The following is a 23,692-nucleotide window of genomic DNA, read 5'->3' as shown; positions in this document are numbered from 1 at the left end:
AAGTCAGACAGGTTCAGTCTGGGCTCAGTAGCCAAAGGCAGCCTAAGTAGATATAATCAACCAGACAGAGGACATTCACAGAAAGATGAATCTGGAGAACAAATCAGCATATCACTTGGTTTTACTGATTCCCATGCATGCCCGGCTCATTCTCATTCCTTTGCTTTGTGTATTTACTGATCCTGTTTTCCCTGTCAACAAGGTCTTCTCTATTTTTTTGCAGTCCCAATCTTCCTTGAAGACATGGTCATGAGGCTCTCTTTGACAGATTTTCTTCTCTTAAACCTCCTTGTATGTAGTTGGCATTTCTTTTTAGCATTTGTTTTTCCTCAGGTACTCAGTCGTCCCATGACGATTTATGGATCTTGAAAATAGTCATATGTAGGTTTCTGAGCCTTCCTAGTGGATGTATTAAAGATGACAGGTTTGGAGAAACTCCATCTCTTAGATTTTGAAAGAAAATGACCTTTGGTACTCTGAAGAAGGCAGTTAACTGGAAATTCCAACTGCCTACCCTTTAGATTTTCTAAGCCTGCGTCTGCACTTGGTAGCAGCTGATTGGCTATTACCAAAGTTAGTGGACTACTAAACCAGTAAACTGAAAACTCAGGCCTGGGTCTTCTTTCTCAGCTTGGATGGAAGAAACTTGGGAAAATACAAAAAAGAAAACTGCAACTAGTTGGTCATCCTATTAGGAGGTGGTCACAGTAAGAAATATTAAAATAAAGGCCCTACTCTAGTACATATTGATAATGTAATCACTATTCTATAACAGAGTGACTAAAAATGAATCAGATGGTGGAAAAGGTAGGTTCCTTCTTTGGGACAATTCTCAATATTTTTTGCTAGAGAATAGAAAATACCCAGATATGTGACTTACACCTGGCCATTATGTAAAATTCATAATAATTAAATGGGATTGGTAACTGGAAGTAATTTTATTGCTTAACAGAGTGAGTAAGGAGTGGGATGAAGATAAAGAAGTCGCTTCAGTATATCAAGACATGGATTCAGAGCTAGTAGTTATCAATTGCTTAGTCTATGTAAAGCAGCTGTTAAACGTGTAAAGTTTATTACTCATTCAGTTCTCACAACAATGCTGTGAAGTAGCTATTATCCCTATTTTACTGAATCAAAAAAGTTAAGTAACTTTCCAAAGATCAGACATTCCAATGGGCAGAGCCGATCTTAAGCCAGTCAGTGCTTTTTCTCTAACCAGGAGATGGTTGGTTGTTGAAAGAAGGTAGTATGAAATCGAGCAAACTTGTAATACTGAAGAAGGGGAAAAGGAGGTGAATGAATGTATGGAACAGAATTATGGCGTATACAGTTAGTAGTTTTGGTGAGAGATCAAATCTAATCATTTCCTTCATTGCTTTGTGTTTTTAAATTTTCATTTTGTGGCATCCTTGTATGCTGACTAAATCTTTTAAATCAGGAGATCTTGGTTCTAAGTCTGACTCTGTTGCTAGCTAGTAATGGACTTTAGACATGTAACTTTGGGTCTCATATATTAATTCTAAAGTACTTTCCATGTTTAAATTAAAAAAGAATGAATATGGGCTGAATTACTAGAACAAGAGAATGTGTAACTATTGGCAAATCCACAGAGAGCGCAAAGGTCCTTCCTTGGCTGTCTCTCCCTCCAATTATGCTCTCTCAGGTTTCCTGCCCTTAATGAAAGCACTTAGAAGCCTTTTAAAGTAGGTTTTTAGTTCTTTGGTCAAAGATAGATACAACCAAATCCACTCAAATGAAATGAGAGATATTTTATATTTATTCGAGAGAACTGAATTGGAACAGCTCTGAGGATAACGTAATAATAGATCATCCATCCTGGAGCCCAGGAGCATAATACATTTCAATCTGTTTTTTAGGGAGGAGAAAAACTGATAGGTTCTTATAATGGTGTTATGTCATTTAATGTGAATGTTTAGTGAAATACTACAAGATTTTCCTGGCAAAGGCACTATTTTCAAAGTTTGACTGTGATGCCTTCTCCATTTAATGTTAAATTCATTCTTGCACCAAAAATATAATTGAGCATAGCACCATGCTGATACAGTTTTGCTATACTTTTATTTTGTCTTACCTTGTGAAAACAAACTGTTTTCTCAGGTGACCAAAAAAGAGCACTTAAAAAAAAAAAAGAACAAACAAAACCCCACAATTCTTCCCTGACCATGTGATAAAGATGACGAATTTAAAAATCCAGTGAATGTTTGAACTTTATATTGTTGGTTAAATGTATTGAATTAAGCAAACCAAGCAAATTTTGAGGGAGGAAAAACATCAGTTAAATATAATTTACTCAGCCGTTGTCAGGAACCATGCAGGATCTGGATTATGTTTTACCTACCTGGCAAGTCAGTCTGTTACTGTTTCTTGGATGCTGGCAAAAGACACAAGACTCCTAGGTCAGAGACAAAAGACTTAATCACTCACAGCAAAAGTAGTAGCCAGTGTTGGCATGCTGCTCACTCCAGTTCCCCATCCATCCCCCCCATCCTCCCCTCCCGCCCCCCGCAGTGCCGTGGAGCAGACATCCATCGCAGAAGCTGCATTATCTTACTAGGGCTGCAGTAACAAAATACAGCAGGCTGGGTGGCTTAAGCAACAGAAGTTATTGATTCACACTCCTGGACACTTAAAAGTCTGAGTTCAGGGTGTTAGCAGGGTTGGTTCCTTCTGAGGGCCAAGAAGGAAGGATCCATTCCAAGCCTCTCTCCTTTGTCATTTTCTCCCTGTGTCTTCACATCGTCTCCCCTTTGCACATGTCTGTGCCCAAATTTCCTTTTCTTATAAGGACGCCAGTCACATTGGATCAGGGCCCACCCTAATGATTTCATTTTAACTTAATCACTTTTGTAAAGACCCTATCTCCAAATATGACCACATTCTGAGTACTGGGGGTTAGGGCTTCAACAGATGAATTTTTAGGGGGACACATTTCAGCCCGTCAAAGAGGCTTGCTTACACACATAGTGGGGTGCATTATAGGAGAACTCTGAGCTTGGGAGATTCACCATGGGGACAAGCCTGCTCTTGTCCAAGGGGGATGTTACCTCATCCCTCAGGGTTTCTTTTTCTTCTTCTTTTTTTTAATTTAAAATTTTTTTTTAAGATTTTATTTATTTGACAGAGAGAGACACAGCGAGAGAGGGAACACAAGCAGGGGGAGTGAGAGAGGGAGAAGCAGGCTTCCCGCCGAGCAGGGAGCCCTATGCAGGGCTCGATCCCAGGACCCTGGGATCATGACCTGAGCTGAAGGCAGATGCCTAACGACTGAGCCACCCAGGCACGCCATCCCTCAAGGTTTCTTGCCACAAACACAAATCTTAAAAAAGGCCTGGGTAAAGAGTGTCCAGGGCTTTGCATGCTTGGCACACAGGAAGAACATGCAGGGATGCTCAGGATCCATGTGGATTATCTCTCTCAAAAGCAGTGCAGTCAAAATATCAGATCAAGGTATAGCTCTACCGTCCTCGGTCTTTATCAAGTCAGACTCCGTTTTACAGAGCTATAAAATTGATTACACCTCCCCAGTTATCTACATTGAAGAAAAACCAGAGCCACAGCTCTTTAGTTTGAATAATGATATTTATAAATATCTTTAATACCAACTAGGAAGTAAATGTAGAGCTTACTCAACTGTGACATTGTTTGCTTTGTCACAAAAAGAAATATTTTTAACTTCAAGGTATAGATGACTTCTTTACTTTCTAGTTGTAGAAAAAGGAACTAAAAATATGTTCAGAGTGGTTGAATAGAAATAATTCTTATTTCTTTCAATAGATGGGATTGCTACTTTTATATATTATAATTTTACTTTTGAACATATTTGATTTTTCATCAGGAATAATATATAATAAAGGTAAGTTTCAGACTCTCTTACTCTCTGTTTTCTTGTAGGAGTTCTCCTTTAGTCCCTTCCTCACTAACAATTAAAATACTTTTTTTGGTACTTCTTTACCTTGTCTTCCAATTTTTCCCAGGTATTATTTATTGTGCTCTTGTCCAGAGGTTTCTAATATATCACTGTGAATCTACTGGTATAAGTTGTGTACATAGACACCTTTGTTATAGTGTTTCATCGCTTATAAGTCATAGAATATTTAAAGTTTAAGGAGCATTTTATATTTGAAAAACCTTAATTATTGAATTACTTAAATAGCTTTTTTCAAAAAGATTTTATTTATTTATTTGACAGAGAGAGAGACAGCGAGAGCAGGAACACAAGCAGGGGGAGTGGGAGAGGGAGAAGCAGGCTTCCCACGGAGCAAGGAGCCCGATGTGGGACTCGATCCCAGGACCCTGGGATCATGACCTGAGCCGAAGGCAGACGCTTAACGACTGAGCCACCCAGGCGCCCTTAAATAGCTTTTTTTTTTTTTTTTTTTTTGCTTTTTCCTACATGGTTACATGTAGTATGAATTGTAAACTGAATTATAGGTCTCACAGATTGAGACTGAAGATCATTTTCTGAAAGTTAATACATGGATTAAGTTACCCGGTAGGACTTTTATGGTGGAAATGCTTTGTACAAGGGGTAAGACAAGGCAATTCACCTCCACTTGTGCAGATTGTTAGATTTTCTAGCATTCTGGACTGGATCTGCTAGAACATAGTAGATGCTTAATAAAAAAAAATTGTTGACTGACTAATGAAGAGATGGATTCAGGCTGTCTTCTATTCACAGGTGTGTTGCAGAAATGCTTGATTTCTGGGATGACCCAGTACCAGTTCCTAGATTCTACTGTAGAATATATAACACACACACGGGTAGAATCTAAGATTAGAGAGTCACAGGCCAACTTACGAGATTTCAGAGAAGGGAGTGTTTACTTCCGCCTGAGAGGGTTGGTCAGGGAAAGCTTTGTACAAACGAAAGCAATCAATCTAGGTCCCCAAAATGAGTGTGTCTATGCGTGCATGGGAGAGACAACATCAGGGTAAGTGATGGTAAGGTCATGGAGGCAGGTAATCCTATAATGTGAGGGGAGCAGTAAATATTCAGTTTGGCCAGAATGAAGGGATAGAAGAAGTAAAGTATTTTGGAAAGATAGGAAACTGGTTCATGTCATGGAATTACTTGAATGCCAGGCTGGAATTTAAGCTTTAGCCTAAATTCACTGAGAGGGGGTTAGACAGAATGGATAAAAACCCACGACCCAACTCTGCTGTCTACAAGAGATTCACTTCAGATCAAGCTAAGGGGAAGGGATCTTCCTCCCAACCCCTTTTCCCCGGTTTTGGGAGAGGAGTCTCTTTCCTATCGACAGCTCTCTATTAAAATACAAATTCTCTCTTCAGTCTCCAACTCCTGTCCCTTCTCCGTGCTCCCCAAGGGCTTTCAGAGTCAAGAACTATTTAATAGTTACATTGCAAAATTTCCAGCTTTGTTTTATTGTTGATCTTTAGTTTTGTACCATGGTGGTCAGAAAATATTTTTGGTATGATTTCAGTCTTCTTAAATTTTATATTTGTTATGTCTTTTTTTATGTGATTGAGCCAGGGGATTCTTCTGTGTGCACTTGAGGAAAATGTGTATTCTATTTTTCTTGGATAGAAGGTTTTATATAAATCTTTTAGAACCATGTATTCTGAAGTATGCTTCAGGTGAAAAAAGGTTCTTATTGACTTTGCATCTGGGTAATGAAATTTGTTGAAAATTTTTTAAAAATTAAAAAAAAGTCAAGAACTGGTTTTTGACCACTTCTGAATTTAAAATATACAATTATAATTCTTACCTTTTAAAATTATTTTGTCAGTTTAAGAAATATGGAAATTCTTTCAGTGACTTAAAATATATGTTTTTTTTTATTATTTAGGTGATATGGAGATACACTTTGCTTGTGATAGCAAAGGGTTCCCCCAAAAGAATGAAATAATCAAGTTGTATCTTTCCTCAGATGACTTGGTAAGGTCCCCTAATAGTATGCAACAACCCCTCACAGTCTTTTTAACGCTACATGGAAAACCAGTAGCACTGTACTCTTTTCAAGTGCCTTCTACTATGTTCAGAGTTGGGGAGGTAAAATCCTATGTAAATAATAATCTTTTCTATTCCATTCCACTTGGATCAGGTGAAATATTGCATTTAGCCATTGAACAGCCTGGGTAGTTTTGCTTTTTTTTTTTTTCTTTTTTAAGATTTTATTTATTTATTTGACAGACAGTGAGCACAAGTAGGCAGAGCGGCAGGCAGAGGGAGCGGGAGAAGCAGGTTCCCTGCCGAGCAGGGAGCCTGACGTGGGGCTCGATCCCAGGACTCTGGGATCATGACCGGAGCTGAAGGCAGCTGCCTAATCCACTGAGGCACCCAGGCACCACCCCCCCTTTTTTTTTTTAGCTACATTCCCCTTTCCTTTTAAAAGATTGGTTGTAATGATCTTTATTTTTTATGGATCTGATTTGTCCTTTTGAAGTTTGACAGATGTAGCCTGTTAGAGAAATTTACTTCACATGACCCAGAGAAAGAATCTTTCCCTTTTTATAACAAGTACCGCATTGCAGTTGTCATTTGGGTAAGGGATAATTTGATTTTTACAATTCATATAATGGCATTTAAACACACACACACACACACAAACCCAAAATAAAATAGAATATACTATTAAGATAGCCATCCAGCAAATGCTAACAAAAACCTAAGTTAAGAAAAAATGTACAGATTGTTTGAAATCTATGATAAATATAATAAAAACAAAGATAAACACCCCACAAGGACAAATACATTTTCCCCCAGTCTTCTTGACTTAGTTCTCAGTTCCTTCTTGATATGCCAAACATATATTTACTTTTTTATTCACAACTGTTGTGCAGTGCATGCCCTTTGAGTCAAAAATGCCTTTCCTCTTTGTGATTACATATTATGGAAATAAGAATGGGCTTTAGAGGAAGAGAGACCTTCGGAGCTGGGGTCAAATCTTGGAGTTATGCATGGACATACATGGTCTGTGTGCCCTGGGGCAGGTTACCTAACCCTTCTCATCTCTAGTTTTGTCTTCCTAAAAGGGAATTAACTATAACCTACGTTTCGTATAGTTGTGAAATGGTAGTTCTAGAAGTGATATCAGTAGAAATAATGCCTAACATTTATAAAATGTTTATGTGTGTCAGGCATCTTACGTTCATGATGATATTTAATCTTCTGTAAGGTATAGTACTTAAGATTAGTGGAGAAGGACTGAAACTACCCTCTTAGATTCAGTACCTGGGGCCTGTAAAATAAATGGAGGAGAGACACATTAACAGGAGAAAAAAACCCAGACTTTATTTACAATGCATTGCAGATAGCCACAGGAAAACTCAGTGATGAGTAACTCAAAAGGCTGAGAATTAGAATTTGGAGCTTCTATGCCAACTTCACAAAGGGCAATACATTGTAAATCAGGGGAAAGGGTTTGGGTTTATCTTCCCTCCAATCTCCATTAGAATGTAAGTTCTTTGAGAGCAGGGATTTTTGTCTGTTTTATGCAGTTCTGTTTCCCCAGCCCCCATAACACTGCCCAGATTTGTGGTAAGAGCTCGGAAAATGTTTTTGGAATCAATCGTTTCCCTGTGTTACAGATAAGGAAACTGAAACTCAGGTAACTTGCCCAAAGTGGTCTTAACTATTAGGAGAACCAAATGAGAGGAAGCTGTTAGCATGCATCTCATGTTGGCTTTCAGTAAAACCTACCATCTATAATTGCTGCTTTCTCATCTACCTTCTCAAAACTGGGAGATAGCCAATAAAATGCACTAAAATGAGTTTTGCCTTATACATTTGCTCCTTTAACACAAAATAATGATTTTAATAAAATAGGGGTTTAACACAAAATTTAACATAAAATAATGATTTTAATAAAATAGGGATTTCTACACGTGATGGCAGATGGCTTTGATTCTATATTTATTAAACATAATAACTTTATGTAAATTTTTTGACAGCAAAGATTATTATATCAATGAATTAAAGCCTATTATGATACTAGCATAATAGATGACTGAGTTCTAGAAGTGTACTATTTCAAAAGAGATTTTTTTTCCTAATAATTACTGAAGATAGCAGTCTTCAGCAGCATCTACTTTTCATAGATTTCCCCTCACTTTTAAATTAATGTAAAATATGCTTCTCTCCATCAAATTGTCATTACTTTTTTTTCTCCCCTCTCTCCTAAAGAAAATCGAGTGTTCTTTCCAATCTGAAAGTGAGCTTACTTCGAAGGAATTTCTAGGTGTGTTCACATCAGGAGGACTTGCTCCCAGCTTGGGAATTATAAATAGTACTTATACTGGCATCTTCCACTTTAATTTAACTTTGGTAATAACATTTTGTTTTATTCTTTGATATTATTAATGAGAAATATACTCTCTCTCATAGGATGTGTTTTTTTTTTTAAATAGTCCATGATATCACATCTATATGTTTTGTGTTTTAAACCTAACAATACAATGTTAAACTTTTTGCTTTAAATAGTTTTTAAGAAATTAGTATATGTGCTGCTGAAGTGAACGCTAGTTCTTAAGAAATTAAAGAAAAAATACGGGTGGTTTTTTACTCTTTACCTACATATTTATGATTTGAATCGCTCTTCATTCTTTTCCTGGGATGGGAGCTGCCATCTGGTGTCATATTTCTTCAGCCCAAAGAATTTTTATCATTTCTTACAGTGCAAGTCTGTGGGCAATGAATTCTCTGGGAGATTTATTACCTCGAAAATGTCTTTATTTCACCCTCATTTTTGGGGTTAAGAAAAAATTATATATTTATTAAGATACAATTTGCATGCCATACAGTTCACCTATTTAAAATGCACAATTAAATGGTGTTTAGTATATTCACAGAGTATGCCAACATCACTACTATCTAATTTTAGAACACTTTCTTGACCGTGAAAAGACAGCCCATCCCCCTTAACAGTCACTCCCCCGCTCACGCTCTGCTCTCCAGATGTAGGCAACCACTAAACTACATCTGTCTTTCCGGGTTTGCTTATTCTGAGCGTCTCAGATAAATGAAATCCTACAACATGTATCTCTTTGTGACTGGCTTCCCTTCAGCTAACATAACTTCTCCACGTTTCGTCCACGTGGTGGCACGTGCATATTCCAGTGTATCAATACCACGTTTTGTCTATCCATTCATCAGTGGCTGGACATTTAGGTTGTTTCCACTTTTGGGCTGCAGTGAATCATGTAGCTATGAACATCTGTGTACAAATCTTTGTGTGGAAATATGTATTTTTAATTTCTCTTGGGTGTATAACCTGGGAAATTGAGTTGTGAGGTCCTAGGGTAACAGTCTGGTAACTGCCAGACTGCTTTCCAGAGTGGTTGCACTCTTTTACATTCCTACCAATAGTGTATTAGGGTTCGGATTTCTCTACATCCTCACCCACACTTGTTACTGTTGGTGTTTGGTGATACAGCCATCCCAGTGGATGTGAAGTGCTGTCTCATTTGGTTTTGATTTGCATTTCCTTGATGATTAATGAGGTTCAGCATCTTTTCACATGTTTATTGTCCATTTGAGTATCTTCTATGTGGAAATATCTATTTAAATTCTTTGTCCATTCTTAATTGGGTTGTCTTCTTATTCTTGTCTTTATATTCTCAATACAAGTCCCCTGTCAGACACATGATTGGCAAGTATTTTCTCCCATTTTCTGGGTTGTCTTTTTACGTTTTAGGCAGTCTCCTTCGATGCACAAAAGTTATTTTGATGGAGCCTAATTATCCATTTCATTGTTGTTGACCTTGTTCTTTGGTGTCATGTAGGAAGCCATTGCCTAGTTCAAGGTCACAGAGATTTACCCCTCTGTTTTCTCCTAAGAGGTTCGTAGTTTTACTTTTTACATTTAGGTTGTTGATCCATTTCGAGTTCATTTTTGTGTGTGGCGTGAGGTTGGGGTCCATGTGCATAGTTTGTATGTGGATATCCATCTGTCTTAGCACCATTTGTTGAAAATACTATTGTTCTTTCCCTACTGAATTGTTTCGGCACCTTTGTTGAAAGATCAGTTGACTGTAAAGGTGAGGGTTTATTTCTGGATTCTCAATTCTATTGCACTGATCCATACATCTATCCTTATGCCAGTACTGTGTTGTCTTGATACTGTTGTTTTGTAGTAAGTTTTGAAATAGGAAGCACGAGTCCTCCGACTTTGCTATTCCTTTTCAAGGTTGTTTTTGCTAGTCTCTATATGAATTTGCTGACTTCCATGTGAATTTTAGGATAAGCTTGTCAATATTTACAAAGAAGCCTGCTGGAATTCTGATAGAGATTGTGTTGAATCTATAGGTCAATTTGGATGGTATTGCCATTTTAATAATGTTATCTCCCATCCATGAATATAGGATGTTTTTCTATTTATTTAGATTTTCTTTAATTTCTCTCAACAATGTTTTGTAGTTTTCAGAGTATAATTTTATACTGCTTTTGTTAATTTTGTTCCTAATATTTTATTCTTTTTGATTCTTTTTTTTAAAGATTTTATTTATTTGACACACACACAGAGAGAGAGAGAGAGAGAGAGAACACAAGCAGGGGGAGCAGCAGGGAGAGTGAGGGAAAAGTGGGCTCCCCACTGAGCAAGGAGCCCGATGCAGGGCTTGATTCCAGGACCCTGGGTTCATGACCTGAGCTGAAGGCAGACACTTAACTGACTGAGCCACACAGGTGCCCCTCTTTTTTATTCTATTGTAGAGGGAATTGCTTTCTTAATCTCATTTTCAGATTATTCCTTGCAAGTGTGTAGAAATACATTTAATTTTTATATATGATCTTGTATCCTACAACCTTGCTGAACTCACTTATGAATTCTAATAGGTTTTTAGTGGTCACCTTGATTTTTGAATGATACTTTTGTCAGATACAGAATTTCTGGTTGACTCCCATTTCCTTTTGACATTTTGAATATGTTATTCTGCATTTTGAATATGTCAACTGACACCATTGTTTCTGAATGAGAAGTCAACTATTAATTGTATTATTGTCCCTCATATGTAATGTGCCATTTTCCTCTGCATGCTTTTAAGATTTTCTCTTTGTATTTACCCTGATTGGATTTCTCTGGGCTTCTTGAATTATAAGTTTATCAAATTTGTAAAGTCTTCAGCCACTATTTCTCTAAAAAAATGTTCTGCTCCTTTCTCTATCTCTTTTCCTACTGGGGCTCGAATTATGCACATTTTAGAATATACAACATTGTCCCAGAGATATTGAAGGCTCTGGTCATTTTTCTTTAATCATTTCCCCCCTTTTTCAGATAGAATAATTTCAACTGCTGTATCTCTAAATTCACTGATTCTCTTACCATCACCAATCTGCTCATCTAGTAAATATTTTATTTTGGTTATTATACTTTTTGCCTCATTATTTTCATCTGGTTTTATTGTTATATTTTTCATTTATGTGCTGGGATTCCCTGTCCATTCTTTCACTAGGACATTTTCTTTAAGCCTATGTACATATTTATAATAGCTGCTTTGAAGTCTTCATCTGCTGTCTAGACTCACTCTGGGTCAGTTTATCAAGTTTATCATCTAACTTTTTTTTTTATCAGTACATGTTTCTCTTTTCATGTCATATTATTTTGGTTGAAACTGGACATTTAAGATAATAAGCTGTAGGAACTCTGGATTCTCTTATGTTCTTATGAGATTTTGCTGGAGTGGGGGAATTGTTGCTTGTGGTGTAAAAGGCTCTTTCTTGCCTTGACACAAACTGTAAACTGTCTTATCTATGGTTTCAGCAGCTGTTATCTCTGTTCAGTTTGTTAAGCTTCCATGATTGATTTTTTTTTAACATGGCCTTCATTGGTCTCCTCAGCACTTGCATTGCCCCAGGATTTGGGGAAATTTATTATTTAGCTCTGAGCTCATCACTCTTGCAGTTCTCTTGCCTGTCAGATTTTCCCCTTAAATTCCCAATTCTCTGTCCACACCAAGCTCTGTTCTCTGGCACATCAAGCCAGTAATGCCTCAGTTTTGTGCTACCTGAGCACAGTTGCATGGTATGCCACTTTATAGCATTTTACATAATCAATTAACATTTTAGTTATTTCCAGTCTTCTACCATTACAAGCAATGATGAAAAATATTCTTGAGCACATTTTATTTCACACATATGTGAGTATAATGTAGGATAAATTCCAAACAATGAAATTCCTGGGTAAAGGGTATATGCATTAGATGTTTTTATTTAATTTCCATTTTTAAAGATAGGATGGGATATAACAAAATAAGTGTTGCCATTGACATTGTCAAATACTGTATTCTGACATCTTCTTTATTCAAGTTCAGTGATCGAGTTTACTGGTTGATCAATATTCCCAGAGAAAACATTACAAAAAATACAGGTAAGAGTGATGTGAATTAACTTTTACTCATGGGTCTGGGTTGCCAAATGTAGCAAATAAAAAGCACTTATATTAAAAAATTATTTGCTATTCCATATAAATGTCTCATGTCATACTTGGGACATACTTACTAAAAATTATTATAATTCATCTAGAATTCAAATGTAACTGGCAATTCTATTACAGATAGATTGGTTTAACACACATAACATTTATATTGTTCTTTATTTAAGTAAACTCATTTTCTAGAAAGAACTCAAAAATTGTAGTATGGAGAAATTCAAGTACCAATAGGTTACCTTAAAATAGTCTGTAATATGAAATATATTATTCACTATGGAATCTACTATTAAGTGTTATGTGGTAGAATATCTTTATATGCTACTGTAAATACCCAGATAGAAAAAGGAGGAAAGTAAATTTCCAGGAGTTATAAGTACTGAGCTATGGACTGAGCTAGTAGATCTTGAGGCATGAAATACATTTTCATACTTTTAAAAATGAGGGAGGGCATATTATTTTAATATGATAGGTGCAAAAAGCAGAAACCAACTTGGCTTCACTGAAGAAAAAAGAAGAAATTTGTTTTTGTCATGGAGCCCAAAGATAAAAAAGCAACCAGGTTATAGGAAGGAATTAGGACTAAGAAACGGACAACCATCAAGACTTTTGCCCTATTTCTCATTTCTGTTTTCTGTAAATCTACGTTTATTTTTCTCTCTCTGCAGACTAGCTTTCTAAAGCTGCCTCACTGCTAGTCAATTTTTTAAAATATACATTTCCTAGGGGCCAGCCCAATTCTAAATTCCCAGGAGAGTACCTTTAATTGGCCTAGTGTTGATCTAGCACCCACTTGTGTATCAATCAAATGGTGATGAAGGAGCAGGACAATGGGAATCCAACAGGCCAACCCCTCTAGGTACAGGAGTAATTAAAGGGCATATGGGATTGTGTGTCCTTCAGAGTTAGACTAAAGTTAGAGTAAGGAAGAAATGATAGAAAAGTTTCCACATAAGGAAGTGTCAAAGACAAAAATGCAAAAGCAGCCCCAGTGCTGTAACATCTGATATGAATTATATAGCATTTTTATCCCATATTCATATTAATTTTTTCCAAATTAGTCTGTTGGAAACTTGGTAACTTTTTTTTTCAAGGAATTCATCCTGAAAATTATACTCATTTTTTTTTTAAATCTAACTTAACTCTCATTAGTATTAGGATGGAATGTTCTAGCTCCTTGGCATAATATTGACATTAGTTTGAGAAAGGAAAAAGTGAAGATCACTTGTTATTTTTGCTCCTTCTATTTACAAACTTTAATTTCAGAAATGCAGTGATTCTAGGGTCACCCAGACAGGAACAAAGGCAACCTGAGAACTTAAGTATTTTATGGAAAGACACCACATGAGCTCTGCCTCGCATGACACAATTCCCTGGACTGAGTAAAAAGAAATATATTTGAGCTCATAATATAATAGGAGAGGCTGGCCTAATTAGGAATATGCTAGAAATCAGGAAAAAATATATTCATGGGAAGGAGACCATACTTGCTCATTCATTTTTTTTCTTCCTTAACCATATCTTATCTACTGCCCTGCCATGAATTGTTGTATCATGTAAGCATGACATCTTGGGAAGGGTAGTTGAGAACACATCAACCACAAAGGTAACAAAATTGTCATGATAGTAGAACTAGCAGGTTCATCACTACTCTAAACACTTCACTTATACTAACTCATCTGTCCCTCACTATGTGCTAGGTACCATTATGATGTCCATTTTCTTTTCCTTTTTTAACATTTATTTATTTATTTGAGGGGAGAGGGAGGGACCGAGGGAGAGGGAGAGAGAGTCCCAAGCAGACTCCGTGCTGAGCCCAGAGCCCGACACAGGGCTCAATCCCATGACCCTGAGATCATAACCTGAGCTGAAATCAAGTCAGTCACTTAACCAACTGTGCCACCCAGATGCCCCTATCATGTCCATTTTCAAATGATTTAACTGAGACCCATGGAGCCGTAGGGAGATGCAGTGACAGCCAAAAAGTGCTAAAGGCAGTTTGAAGTTTGAACAGCATACAACTGTTGAAAGAAAAAAGAGTTCCTCTTTGATTTAGACTTCATAATTTGTCCTTTTTTATTATTTGTAAATAAGATATAATTTGCATTCAGTAAAATGTATCCTTTTTTGAAAAGCATCTAGTTCTGTAAGTTTGCACAAATGTGTACAGTTGAGTAATCAGTACAATCAAGATACAGAAGTGCTCTAACACCCAACAATATTATCCCACCTGTAATTGACCTCTCCCCATTGCCCAAGCCCCCCCCCCCCCCCCACGGATCTGTTTTCTGTTCCTGTCATTTTGCCTATTCCAGAGTCATATACATGGAATCATGGAAAATGTATCCTTTTGAGTCTGGCTTCTTAGCACAATTCATCTGAAATTCATCTATGTTGTAATTTCTTCCATTTTCTTACTGGATAGTATTCCATTGTATGGGTGTACCAGAGTTAATTTTATTGAAGGGCAATTTGGATTTTTCCAGTTTTTAGCTATTTTGAGTAAAGCTGCTACAAGCATACAGGTTCTCTTGTGAACATAAACTTTTGTTGTATTTGGCTAATACCAAGTAGTAGGATCACTGTGTTATACAGTAAGTGTAAGTTTAACTTTAGAGGAAATTGTCAAACTATTTTCCAAAGTAGCTGCATCATTCTGCATTCTCACCATTGGGTTATCTGAATCAATGCCAGCACTTTGTATAAGGGTGTGTGTGTAATTTTAGCCATTCTGATAGGTGTATAGTGGCATTTAATAATTTTAATTTGCATTTCCCTAATCATTGAACATTTTTTTGTGCTTATTTACCATTTGAATTACCTATGCTAATCTTCTGCAAGTTTGTTATGTATTTTGGATCTAAGTCCCTCATCAGATCTACAAATATTGTTTTCCTAGTCTGTGGCTTGTATTTTTCATCTATTAATATCTCTTGCAGATCAGAGTTTTTAATTTTGGTGAAGTCTAATTTATCAGTTTTTTATTTTATTGATTGCACTTTTGGCATCATAGCTGACTCAAGTTCACAAAGATGTTCTCCTATATTTACTTCAAGAAGATTATGGTTCCAGGTTTTGTATTTATGTCTATGACTCAATTTGAGTTAATTTTTGTATGTTATATGGACTGAAGTTTATTTGGGGGGAATATACATACTCAATTATTCCAGCACTATTGTTGTAAAAACTATTTTGTCTCCATTGTATTACTATTTCTGGGTTCTCTGTCTTTTCACCCATATCACGTTGTCTTGATTACTTAAGCCTTTATAAATAATAAGCTTATAATAAGTAATGTTAATCCTTCAACTCTGATCTTTTTCAGAATTGTTTTGTTAGTATACTTCTTTTGCCTTTCTCTATAAATTTTAGAATAAACTTGTCAGTTCTATAAAAAATCCTGTGGTTTTTAAATTTGGATCACATTAAATCTATAGTTCAGAGGAAATTGACATCTCACCACTGAGTTTTTCAATCCATGAACACTGTATACCTCTCCATTTATTTATATTTTCTTTGAACTATTTCATCAGGGCTTTGTGGTTTTCAGCATAGAGATCTTACACATTAAAAAACAATTTTATACCTAAGTATTTCATGTTTTGGTGTATTATATGTGGTTATTATTAATATTTGAATTTCCAACTGTTCATTGCTAATATGTAGAAATAGGATTGATTTTTGTAGATTGATTGTGTGTCTTGCAACCTTGTTAAGTTTGCTTATTGTTTCTAGTAGCTTTTTGTATATTCTTTGGTTTTTCTACATAGAAAAATCATTCATCCGGAAATAGAGATAATTTCTTCCTTTCCAGTATGTATTCATTTATTTCTTTTTCTTGCCATATTTGTAGTGGTAGGACCCCAGCACCATGTAGAATAAGAATGGTAAGAGGACATCTTGGCCTTATCTCCAGTTTTAGGGGGAAAACATTCAATCTTTCATCATTATGTATAATGTTACTGTAGGTATTTTGTAGATGCCCTTTATCATATTAAGGAAGTTCCCTTCTATTCCTGGTTTGCTGAGTTTTTATCATGAATTTGTGTTGAAATTTGTTAAATGCTCTTTCTGCATCTGTTGAGAAAATAAGGATTTTTCTCTTCAGTCTGTTGATATGGTGGATTTCATTGATTCATTTTTGAATTTTGAGCTAGCCTAGCAATCCTACGATAAACAACTCTTAGTTATGATTTATTATCCTTTTTATATATTGTTGGACTCATTTGGCTAGTAGGTTCTTGTGGTTATCAGCCTGGAGTTTAATTTTCTCCTAAGGTCTTTATCTCCTTTTGGTATCTGATAATGCTATTGTTATAAAATGATTTGCTCTGCTGTTTTGTCCTGCTGATGAACGCCAGGGTGAAAAAGGACCTACCGTGCTTTGGGGAGGAGTCGAGGTAGCCCAGCACAGGTGATAATGTCCAGGAGTTCTTATGGAGCCTCAGATGCTTTAGAATCTTCATCACCCTGGGGAATGTCTTCATGACGCCCTGTAGGATCAAGCTGTTTGGCTCTTGAGCCCCAGATATGGAACTAGGAACACACCTGCTCAGATGCCGAGTCTCCATCCCTCCATACCCGATGACTTCAAGAATGTTTTTGACTGGGAAACCACTGACCTTCCCAGAAAGCCCAAGCTCATGATGGGGCGGCGGAGGGGTGGGGTGGGTGGGTGGGTGAGCAGGGCGGAGAATGTTTGGCAAGATGCAAAAGTTTTCCCAGCCACATTGCTTTTCTTTTCAAAGGTATTTTCACTTTGGCCTCTGAATTGAAATGCTGTCTACTTTTAAGGAGGGCACGTATTATAATTACAATAACACTTCGGTGTTATATGCAAACAATGAATCATGGAACAATATATCAAAAAAAATGCTGTCTACTTAAGGCGTTTCAGGAAGGCTTAAATAAGGGGCTGTGAACATGTCTAAATCATTTTATTGTATTGGAAGTCAAGCTTTCACTAGAAACCAGTTTCTGGGTATTTCTTGGTTTATTTTTAACAGCCATCTTTTGGGTTCAAATTATACAGATTTTAAAAAAAGATTTTACTTATTTTAGAGGGAGGGAGGGAGAGAGAGAGAGAGCTCCATGTGTGTGAGCATGGGGGGTTGGGCAGAAGGAGAAAGAGTACCAAGCAAACTGCACTGAGAGCAGAGCCCATCCTCTGGCAATCCCACGACCCTGAGATTACGACCTGAGCCAAAATCAAGAGTCCCTCGCTCAACCAACTCTGCCACCCAGGTGCCCCAAATTATACAGACTTTTAACAATCATTTTCGTCCAGGAGTCTGGGCAGAAAGGTTGGCTTTTTAGTTTTGATTCATGCTCTTTATTGGACAGTGTTTATGAATAATGAACAAGTTCATTGTTGCTGGGTCTGACGGCACCCCGGGGACCAGGTGTCCAAATCCCCCCCTCCGCCCTTCAGATGGGCTCTGCTTGGCAACTCAGTGCAGCTGGGGTCATCCCCAGAACTTTAAGGGTGAAAATTCCCATGGAAGAGAGACCCAGAACAGTCAGCAGGGGCAGACGAGAGTGCTATGAGAAATTTCGCCTTGTCTTGAGGCCCTCTGTTAAATAAAGTAATTTTGGGAGCTATTAATGTATAATTGCTAGAATGATGGTGATATTGTGACTAACTTCTGAAAGCTGGGGTTTCTGGGTCTGCTTTCCAAGAGGGCGATTTCAAGGTTGAAAAACAATGAGCCTCATTCTAGGAAATACAGCACTTTGCACAGAAATTTCTTTGAAAGGGAGTCCTGGTGTAATTGCCAAAATGAAATACAGGTGATCACTGCCTGGGACCATCAACAACACCCGCCCCCCTCACCTCCGCCACAAGCTGCTTGTTTGTTGTGGTTTTTGAAATCCTGACTTGCTGGTAAACCTGGTGGGAAGGAAAAGTAAGTACAGAGGCTTTTAGAACTAAGTAACCCTGAACATAAAGCTGATTTCTCAAAAGAGAAATAGATAAATATGAGGAAGAGTCCCTCCTATGTTATGGAAAAGATTTTATAGTACCAACTTTTCATTAAATGTTTGGTGGGATTCTCCAGGCCAGTGAAAATATCTAGGCCTGGAGTTTTCTTTGTGGGAAAGCCTTTAACCACAAAATCCATTTCCTTAAGAGATATGGGCGGACTCATGTTCTCTATTTTTTTCTTAAGTGTGTTTTGGCAGTTTGCATCTTTCAAGGAACTTTTCCATTTCATTTACAGTCTTGAATTTATGACACAAGAGCTGTTTGTGATAGTCTCTTATTTTCCTTAGAATAGGGAGTCTGCAGTGATGTTCCGCATTTCATCTCTAATATGACTTATTGGTACCATTTTTTCTTTATTAGTCTGAAAAGTTCATCAATTTTATAGACCCTTTCAAAGAAGTATCTTTTGATTTCATTGATTGTGAATATTGTTTTCCTGTCCTTTCTTTCATTGACCTTTACTCTCATTATTCTACTTACTTTTGGTTTAATTTACTGCTTTTTCCCTAGTTCCTTAAATTGGGAACCTTTAGATTAGGGGTCAGCAAACTACACTTTTGGCCTGCAGCCTGTTTTTGTAAACAAAGTTTGATTGGAACACAGCCATGGTCATTAATTTCTGTGTTTCCTGTAGCCGCTTTTGTACTCCGATGGCAGAGTTAAAAGTGTTGTGACAGAGACCATATGGCCCATAAAGCCCAAAGTATTTACTACTTGACTCTGTGTAAGGCCGTTACTATCTTTCAACCCTGGCTTCAGATAGGTTATTTATTTCTTTTATCCACTATAAATATTTTACTGCTACATATTTCTCTCTAGCACTGCTTTATCTGCATCCCATAAATTTTGATTTGGTTGTGTTTTCATTTTCTTTCAATTCAAAATGTATTCTAATTCGCCATGCTACTTTCTCTTTGACCTGTGGTTATTTAGAAGTATGTTGTAAGATGTCCAAATATTTGGGGGTTTTCCAGATATCTTTGTTATCGATTTTTTCTAGATGAATTCTGTGTTCTGAGAACCTATTTCATATGATAATTTGTTAAGATGTTTCCTATGGCCTATTTGGTGAATCGTCCATGTGCACCTGAAGAAAGTATTTATTCTGGTCTTCTCAGCTGGAGCGTTCTATAAATGTTGGTTAGCTCAGTTGGTTGATAGTGATAGCTTTTCATTATTCTTACTGATTTTTGTCAGTTACTGACAGAGGAGTGTTGAAATATCCCACTATAGCTGTGGATTTTTAAATTTCTCTTTTCAGTTTTATCAGCCTTTGACTTTTGTATTTTGAACCTCTTGTTACTCACGTACATGTTTAGAGTTGTCACACCTTTTTAGTGAATCGATCCCTTTATCATATGCACTGGCCCCTCTTTACTCCTGATACTACCTTGATCTGAAATCTTTGTCAGAGATTGATAAAGCCACTACAGCTGTCTGTAAATTAGTGTTTGCATAACGTGTTTTTTCACCCTCTTGCCTTGTTTTCCCAAGACAACCTTTAGAGCACATTAGTCAACAGAGCGGAAGCACACAAATGATTTTGGAAACCGATGCATCAGTAAATAAGATCTGACACAAAAGTACTGATGCCTCCCACTGAGAATATAATCAGATGTAGGAAGGCAGAACTTTAAATCCAAGAGTAGAGGAAGGATGCCTGTAGGGAGGGGAGGACCCTGGGACCAAATTATCAAGGCAGACTCAGCTGATGTCTTTAACTTCCAGATGCCTGTGGCACTAACTGATAAGGTTTGAGACAAACATGGCCAGGGGTCACAAAGAGCAATGGGAGGTATTTGCGCTGTCAGCAATGGGGAAGAAGTTCACAGTGCTGTAAAGATTGTGGGCGCTCAACTCTGTAACAACGAGGTGGGAGGTGGGAGGTCACAAGAGCTGTAGGGAGGCTCTGTGCTCTTCGATGTCAGGTACTATCTATAAGAAACCCACCTTAACCACACGGCAGCAAGATACGATGAAAAATGACTCGGTTAACTGGTTTCATGGAGGAGCTGTAGCTGTAGCTGTAGGAAGGACTCTGTGGAAAACAACCAGCTGGTCTAAGCCAAAATAAACATACAAGCATTGGAGTAGCTATGGTGCTATTTTTCAGCGTAGGATACCATCGCCTTGGTCGCTTATCTAACGCGCAAGTCTTCTTCACGCGAAGTACCTAGGGTCTTCACAGCCAGACATCCCTGTTTCCTAGAACTCTTCATGTAGTTCTGTTAGAACTTCTGAGTTCTTGCACAGCACCTGAAGCAGGTGTAAGGGCACATCCACTACCTGCCAAGGTTTGTTTGGAGCTTTGCCATTGAATTCTTCCTCTTCCAGCTCTTGAACTCTTCCAACGACCAGCTAGCCCTGTTTTGCACAGCTTCTTGGCTGCTTCCTATACATCCTTCACTCTATTAGCCACATTGCAGGTGGGATTCATATTTCCTGTGTGTTCAGGATAAGCAGGCTTAGTATGACCACGAAACAGCAGTGTGTGCTGGCTAACACACAAGTGGAAAGAGATGCAATTGATACAAAACCAATCCAGAAAATAATTGGATGTTACTGGCAATAAAGAATTAAATCCATGCTTTTCCTTATATTCGATCACTACATGTACCATCATAGGAACCACACCATTTCTGACTTTAATCAGAACTTGCAGATTTATGCAAGACCTGTGGATCCTCAGGGCTCTTCATATTTTAAAAAAAAGTCAAAGATAGTTATGCACATCCCAACTTTGAACCCGTCCCACTGAAGGCCAGTTAAGTCATATATCAGAAGATTGACTTCTTTTCTTGGCTTAGCCATCACATGGGAAGCTCCTTTTATAGAAACCTATATGATGTTTTCTCACACCATTATCTTTCCCAAAGTCCAGGAATTGCTTGATGGAAAATAGTGACAGCAAGAAACACAAATAGCACTTGATCTACCCAGGTACCAGCTGCTTCGGAGCCACTGGAAGAGGCATATCCTCCCTGGATTGGTGCACAGACTCAACTAGATGCCTGGGTATACATGAAGGCCTGTGCAGCCAAGGCATTTGGGTCAGGCATGTTTTTCATGAGTGTGCCCTGATTTCAGCCTCAGCCTTGGCCCATGTCATAAGAGCTCCCAGGCTGAGTTCACCACGCATGGCTTCTCCAGGCCACACCCATTCTTTTATTTTAACCCACCAATGCCTTTATAAATATTTAAGGTGGGTTTCTTATAGATAGCATATAGTTCAATCTTGATTTTTCCATCTAATCTGGAAATCTTTTAATTGGTATTTTTAGACCACTTACATTTAATGTGATTGTTGATATGGTTGCATTGAAACCTGTCATCAGGCTATTTTCTGTTCCATCTCTTTCACTATCTTTCTTTCTCTTAATAATATTAATTATGTTTTATTCCATTTTATCTCTACTATTGGCTTATTAATTATACCTTAAATTTTTTTTTTTAGTGTTGGCCCTATGAGTTACACTATATATTTTAATTAATCATGGTCTACTTTAAAATAGTAGTATACCATTGCACATGAAGTGTCATCACTTGCTTTTTAAGCCACAACAGCTCTTGGAGACAAATTATGATCTAAAATATTATCCAGGGGTGCCTGGGTGGCTCAGGTGGTTAAGTGTCCAACTCTTGATCTCAGCTCAGGTCTTAGTCTCAGGGTCATGAGTTCAAGCCCCACACTGGGCTCCACACTGGGCATGGAGTCTACCTACAAAAATAAATACAGAAGTTAATTAATTAAATATCTGGATTTATGCTGTGGTAGTAAGATCACTTCATAATTCTTATATTTATTTTACCATCAAAATGTCTGTAGGAAAAAAGCATGGGAAACCTTAAATATAAATGCAGTCAAATCGATTGGGAAATGAACAGTAATGTTGTTGGTTGTGTTTATATAGCCTTAAATTTCACCAACTTGGCATACAAAAAAATGGCTGATTTGCCTTTTGTTTTCAGATATTGCAGCTGTAGAAGAATGGTTAGTAAGGATCACTTTACAACATGGACTAAATATTTATACTACTGAAGGAACACTATTGGATAATGTTCGAGGTAAATGCCAACAGATAAAAGTAAAATGGAATCCATAATATTCTTTCATCAAACATTGTAACCTACTATATGCCAGACTCTGTGCTAAGTCCTAAAGAGAGAGAGAGAGATGAACATTACCCTCCAGGAATGACAAAGAATTAAATACACGTGGTTAATTGTTAACAGAGATCTGCAAAGAGTGCTACAGAAATATGAAAATACATCTTTTTCTATAGTCCTATTGGGGTCATGATAAACAACGGCTTTATAAAGTTTTTGCATCTTCTAGAAACATGTTATAAAAGATACTCTTGATTGCATTACAGTCTTTATGATGACCATCAGCAAAAATTCTTGCTCATTCTTTATTAGAACATTTACATTTTTTCCATGAAAAATTGGTTGTTTTAAGGTTATGAACACTGAGTGATATAATTGTGTAGGCTTCTCTTTTCCAGTTGTCTGATTTATAGTCTGATTTTTGGATCATCTGTAGCAATATAATATAAAATTTTTTTAAGTCCTCATTCCTGGAACTTGTATTTATCTTTACTTTCCTCACCTTCCTTTTTTAAAAAAAAAAGTTTTTATTTAAATTCCGGTTAGGGGCGCCTGGGTGGCTCAGATGGTTAAGCGTCTGCCTTCAGCTCAGGTCATGATCCCAGGGTCCTGGGATCGAGTCCCACATCAGGCTCCCTGCTCCTTGGGAGCCTGCTTCTCCCTCTGCTTCTCTCTCTCTCTCTCTCTGTCTCTCATGAATAAATAAATAAAATCTTTAAAAAAAAATAAATTCCGGTTAGTTAACATATGATGTAATATGTTTCAGGTCCTTTTTACTTTTATTCTTTACTCCCACTTTGATTTGGTGCTATGTAGAATGCAGAGTAAAAATCAAGAAATATTACATTTTATGGAAAGAATTTCCTGGGTAGCTTTAAGAAGAGTAATAATGTCTCCACCCAACCATGTGCCAATTAAAATCACCTCTACAAGTGGAGCTGGGCATCTATAATTAAAAAGGAAAAAAAAAAAATCCCCACAGGTGATTCTGATGTGCAGGGGATTAACTGCTCTAGAGAAAAGGTTGCACACGTGCCAAGAGACACCTGACAATCTATTTAATGCAGTATTATTTGTAATAGGAGAAATGAGCAACAATGTAAACGTCCAGCAGTAGGGGAAAAGAAATACCTGTAGTGTATCTGTTAAAACGAAGGAAATAGACCCACATATATTATCAGGAACAGAAATC

At 37.3% G+C, this 23,692-nt stretch overlaps 1 protein-coding gene and 1 pseudogene across 19 annotated transcripts in view; one reads left to right on the top strand and one right to left on the bottom strand.

Moving 5' to 3' along the window:
- Window positions 1-585: 585 nt before the first annotated feature.
- The window catches only part of CATSPERB (cation channel sperm associated auxiliary subunit beta), a 103,582-nt gene continuing 80,475 nt past the window's right edge, over window positions 586-23,692 (top strand). For 7 of the 19 annotated variants that reach the window (XR_012379137.1, XR_012379136.1, XR_012379138.1 and 4 more), the window contains exons 1-7: window positions 586-807; window positions 3,796-3,874; window positions 5,832-5,920; window positions 6,429-6,527; window positions 8,168-8,308; window positions 12,287-12,347; window positions 22,363-22,458. Coding sequence is in view for 13 of the 19 variants with exons in the window: in XM_073895782.1 (XP_073751883.1) it covers window positions 787-807; window positions 3,796-3,874; window positions 5,832-5,920; window positions 6,429-6,527; window positions 8,168-8,308; window positions 12,287-12,347; window positions 22,363-22,458 (586 nt within the window). In the remaining 6 variants the exon portion in view is untranslated. The remainder of the gene's footprint in view (window positions 808-3,795; window positions 3,875-5,831; window positions 5,921-6,428; window positions 6,528-8,167; window positions 8,309-12,286; window positions 12,348-22,362; window positions 22,459-23,692) is intronic. The other 12 variants (XM_073895777.1, XM_073895778.1, XM_073895780.1 and 9 more) reach the window with 12 other exon arrangements.
- Window positions 20,503-21,725, bottom strand: LOC112822650 (pyruvate dehydrogenase (acetyl-transferring) kinase isozyme 3, mitochondrial pseudogene; annotated as a pseudogene).

This window comes from Callorhinus ursinus, unplaced genomic scaffold, assembly GCF_003265705.2.
Source record: "Callorhinus ursinus isolate GAN/ISIS: 27379988/994484 unplaced genomic scaffold, GSC_fseal_2.0 scaffold8, whole genome shotgun sequence".
Lineage (NCBI taxonomy): Eukaryota > Metazoa > Chordata > Mammalia > Carnivora > Otariidae > Callorhinus > Callorhinus ursinus.
The sequence above is the reverse complement of the archived record's forward strand: the minus strand, read 5'-3'. Positions and strand labels throughout refer to the sequence as shown.